We start from the raw sequence: 5,131 nt of genomic DNA, 5'->3' as shown, positions 1-5,131 counted from the left end.
CTAAAGTTAAAGACCAACTAACTACACCGCAGTTTAAGGTTGTATTTTTAGCTGCATGTCAGTGATGAATGTACAGTAAAGTCAGCTGTCAGGGTGGATTTAACTCCTGCAGCTGCTTTGAATAACTACGCTGAGGCCTTCAACAGCTGCCATCCGCTCTAATCTGAATCCTGCCCAGCAGTGTGGTTCCCTTTTAGATCAGGACGACAGCTTTTTAGTATTTATATTACATGTGTAGTCAGTAATAAATGTGTTTTTAACAGCGGTCCTGCTAATAACTAAAAAAACAATAAATCCTAAATAATATTCTCCTGAAGCTTTTGAACTCCTATCAGCGGTTTTATGCATAATTGTACATTCCAATATTAAAAGTTTATTAGTGAAAATGATTCAAGAGTTTTTGAGTTTCTGTTTTATCGTCTGTCCGTTGCCGTGGTTACCTGCTGGAATTTGGCGGCGACCAGCCTGAAGCCTCTGGTCTCGAAGCGCTTGATGATCTCACCGCACAGTCCTCTCTGGACGCCATCGGGCTTCACAGCAATGAAGGTACGCTCCATATCTGCTGAGGGTTCTGCAGGTAAACAAACAAACAAACAAACACCTCAGTCAGTGTGGAAACAGGAAGAACTGTGCAACATTAATCAGGTAAAAGACACAAACACAGCAACGTTTCCCTCCACTTGTTTCTAAAAGTTTCACGTTGGTTTTATGTAAAGGCTGCAGATGTTGGCAGGAGGGTGAAGTATTTAAAATGTACCCAAAGAAACAAAAATGTCGCAAAGAAACACCGATATGCAAAAAATTAACAAAAAACAACAAAAAAGAAACACAAAACAGAAAACTGCCCCAAAGACACAAAAAAAAATGAACAAAACTGGACACTTAGCGTGTCTCTGATTGTAAGTGAACGTCACCAGTGTGGGGTTCAGTGGAGCCTACATTACCCACAATCCTCTGGTGAACAGACTCACTGCTGCCACCTGCTGGCTGCTTCACTGTACTGAGCAATGACTGAAACAGACGAATGAACTTCACGGTTCAAATCAGGTAAAACCTGAATGATAAACTGCAGCAGACGATGTTTGATCTCTGACATGTTTTTGTGACTTTATGATTCAACTTTCACGTTAATTAAATATGTTTTAAAAAGTCTCTTTGAATCTGTTTCTAGTCCTTTTTGGTTCCCTTCAGGATGATTTGTGATCTTTTTTCAATCTTTCCAAGTCTCTTTGTGGTTCTCTGTGTCTTTCATTCTCTGGTTTTGGTCATTTTAAGCCTGTTTTTGGTTATTTTATGTCTCTTTTCAGTGTCTTTGTGTCTGTTTTTGGTCATTATGCATCCGTTTTTTCTTGTTGTCTGCATGTTATCGGTGTCTTTCTGCTTCTTTTTGCGTCTCTTCTCAGTCTCTTTGTCTATTTTTGATGTCTGCATGTCTTTTTGGTTGCTTTTCTGTCTTTTTCTAAATCTCTGAGCCTGTTTTTGGTTCTCTGTGTCTTTCTTTGAATCTCGTAGATGATTTTGTGTCCTGTTTTTGTCTTTCTGATTTCTTTGTGTCACTTTTTAGTCTTTATTTTTGGGTCTTTTTGAGTCTATTTTCAATCATTTTGCATCTCTTTAGTGCAGCTCCAGTTTGTTTCTGTTTGGGGTCACATATTTGTGTGATCACATGTCACATCTGCCATCGTGAGTTTCCATTAAATATTAAATTTCTCCTCCTCAGACGAACCAGAGCTGCTCTGAGTTCCACGTTTTCTTCAGCTGCTGAACCCGACACTGCTTCAGCTTGGACAAAGCTTCGCTGCTAATTTTACTGTCGCTGGAATCTGCTGGCGAGTCGCCGACAGCAGCTGCAGGTGAGTCGAATATTATGAGCTGAAGTTCTGCCGATTTCTAGAACCTGCAGCCAGAACCTCAGTGTCCAAGATGGAACAAAAATCTGTGTTTTTAACTGGAATTTTTGACCGTTGTTCTCTAGATTTATAACAATAACAGTTAAAAAGAAAGAAGAAACAGACCAAAGCTAAATGTCTGCTTAAAAAATGAAAAAGTGAAGTCGGGTCAAAATGAATTTCCAATCTGTTGCCGAAGGAAGCAGCTCAGATGAATTATAGATGAAAAGAACTGGAAAAGTTCTATATATATTTACAGGTTTGCTCTGTTTTGTTAAATTAAAGGCAAAATTTAAAGTCTTAAAATGACATGTTGACTGTAAAAACAAACAAACAAACAGACCAAAAAAACCCATAAATAAATCAAAATCTGTATTTTCACAAATGGTGATTTGTTCTATGACAACGTTTGACTGTAAAATTACTGTTTAACCGTATTTACATCAACTAAAAGCGTCATTATTTTACAAATATTTGCAGTTATTTTCACAGTTTTTTGTTTTATTTGTTTGTTTTTGCCGGTTTTGATGTATGTTCACAGTGCAGATGGATACCTGTCACCATGGTAACTGTGCACAACGATGAAAACAGTAAACAAACAAACAAAAAAAAATAGTTCATGGAGAACATTCAGGTTCTCCAGAGGATGGTTCTGTGGAGGTTACCTAAGCAAAGGACACATTACAGTCTTCAGTCGTGTCCTCTTTAGGATCAAATTGAATTTAAATTGAAGATTTTAAGCTGAAAATTTGGGAAACAATTTAAATTTTAGTTCTTTTTAATGTGGCTGGAAAAAAAAAACATCAAAAATCTATGTCGAGTTTTATTTCTCTTGAAAATCAGTTCAACTGGAGAAGAGAAAAATGTGCACGAAGCAGAATAAAAGTCAAACTGTGTCTTTGTTACCAAACGGATGTGAAACGTCGAGGTTTAACTGTTTGTGATGTTGTCTGAGGCTTAACTGACTAAACGTACAAAAACTATTCCTGAAAGTTGTTGATGGTAAAAAACTAAAAACGGTTCAAACTGCATTTTTTATTCAGACAATTTGGAGAAAATGTACAAAAATAAATTCCTGCTGAAACCGATTCTAACATCAAACAATTTAAAACCCTGTGTTCTCGGTCAGTTCGTTTCCTCGGAGCTGATTGTTTTTGAGCTTCGTTGACTTTCAGACTGAAGCAGCTGAAGGTCGACAGCTGAACACGTCCAGGATTAAAATAACAGCAGCAGAAGAAGAAAAGACGCTCGTCAGTGTTCTCTGAACGTTTCCAAGAATCTGGTTCAGAGATCGGCTCAGAAAGATTCCCCAGTTTGTGAAACAATTATTTTAAAACCTTCACAGTTGAACATGTTTTTATTTTTTAACTTCATGAACAAACAGAAAAGAGAAATAAAGACTAAATATTTCTGCACAAACAGCAGAAATAAAAATCTGAATAAAACAAAGAAACTAGTTTAACATTATCATAAATAAATAAACATAATGCTCACGACTATAATATTTCTAACTTCATTATTTTTGTTGCATTTTATTCTATTTCTGAGTTTTTAATCAAATGTTTTATTATTTTAATTCCATATTGTGTGATTTAAATTAGTTTGTTTCAATGTTTTAATGTTTTATATTGGTATTTTTAAATGTATTTCTTAAAACCTGTAATGTCATTTCATTATTTTCTTTGATATTTTATTATTTAAATATATCTTATGAAGTATTTAATGTAACTATTATCACTATAATTTAATATTTCATCTTTATAATTAATTTGATAGAGTTCTTATTGTAAGTTTTCACATTTTTCTTTTATATTTTGTCTCGTGGATTAGCTTTAAATCTAGTTTGTATGATTTTACTTCCATATTTTGTGTTTTAAATTCATTTTTATCAAGTTTTTATTGGTTTACATTCACATTTTGTGTCTTGAAAGTGTTTTATGAGGTTTTTCTTTTAGCAGTCTTATTATTTTAATTTCATACTTAAATCTCTTATTGAGTTTTTTTATTCACATTTTATTGTTTTATGTTGTGTTTCATTTTTTTTAAAGTTTTAATCTCATTTTCATCGCTTTACTTTCATTATTTGTGTTTCTAGCCACGTTACTGTGGGTTCATCATGAAGCACTGAACTGTGACAAAGTTTTATAAATAAAGTTTGATGGAAAAATGACATTTGGACAAACTGCACATCATCAGTTTCTTTTCTTTAGTTGATGTACTTTGTGTTGCACATTTTGTGTGTCCGACTTATTGAAAACTGAACAAACATCATTTAAAACTCTTCTTCTTACTGAATCCTTGCTGCACGAACAAAAGCTCATAAATTAAAGTTTGTCTGTTTGCAGCTGTTTGCAGGCGTCACTGCAGGAAACATGTGCTGCTACACAACACAAGTACACAACACATGAGCACAACACATGTAGACGACACGCAGGACGACGCACGTCCTTCTATGGATGAAAAGTTGTACAAAAGTTTCTACACAAACTCATTCTGGTGTTTTACTCATTTTAAAGGCTTTAGAGACAGAATCCTTCAAAACTAAAGTCACAACCAAATCAACATGAAGAAGATTTTGTGCGATCACCTGCTGCAGGACGACACAGACACACAAAAGCTGCAGACAACTTTGTGTTTTAAAGTTTAAAGTCAAAAGAATTTGTTGGGCCAGTAAATGAACAAATAGCAAAGATGTGTGAGTTTTGTGTGTCTGTGTGTGTGCATGTGTGTGTGTGTGTGTGTGTGTTATATCTACCTTGGTTCTGGGTCTTGAGCTTGTGAAGTTGAGCTGCCGGCGGCTGGATGCGAATCACCGAGGCCGAAACTCCAGAGAGGAGCTCTATTTAAGGATGAGCTGTGGGGGGCGGAGCCTAGAAATGTGTGTGTTCATGTGGCAGGTGTGTGTGTGTTCAGTCCAAATGTGTGTTGCTGACAGATCTGTTCGTGTGTGAGTGTTTGTGTGTCGGTCCTTGTGAGGACCTCAGTCAGCATTAAAGTTTGTCCAGAAAAGTCCTCCAATGACAACAAATGTCCTTAAAATGAAAACGTGTCAAAAAGCAAGAAAAATAAGAATCAGACTCAGATGAAGACATTTAACACAAATGTGCCCACTCTGCAGAAATGTTCACACGTTTGCAAAATAAACAACCACACTTTGAAAAAAACCCACAACTTTACAAGCAGTGTTTGTGTGTGTTTGTAGGGACCAGAGTCAGCGACTAAGTTTGTCCAGAAATGTCCTC

General features: G+C 35.8%; 1 protein-coding gene across 1 annotated transcript in view; it reads right to left on the bottom strand.

Annotated features, from left to right (window-relative positions):
• LOC103371580 (nucleoside diphosphate kinase B-like) overlaps positions 1 to 4,749 on the bottom strand; it is a 6,997-nt gene extending 2,248 nt beyond the window's left edge. Inside the window, exons 1-2 of the mRNA XM_008300950.1 lie at positions 4,645 to 4,749; positions 441 to 571 (exon numbers count right to left, since the gene is read on the bottom strand). Of these exons, the coding sequence (XP_008299172.1) occupies positions 441 to 557 (117 nt within the window). The 5' untranslated portion in view covers positions 558 to 571; positions 4,645 to 4,749. The remainder of the gene's footprint in view (positions 1 to 440; positions 572 to 4,644) is intronic.
• Positions 4,750 to 5,131: the final 382 nt, after the last annotated feature.

The sequence above is a fragment of the Stegastes partitus genome, unplaced genomic scaffold (assembly GCF_000690725.1).
Source record: "Stegastes partitus isolate 25-593 unplaced genomic scaffold, Stegastes_partitus-1.0.2 Scaffold1611, whole genome shotgun sequence".
In the NCBI taxonomy this organism is placed as follows: domain Eukaryota; kingdom Metazoa; phylum Chordata; class Actinopteri; family Pomacentridae; genus Stegastes; species Stegastes partitus.
Note: the sequence above shows the minus strand (reverse complement) of the source record. Positions and strands in the feature narration are given on the sequence as shown.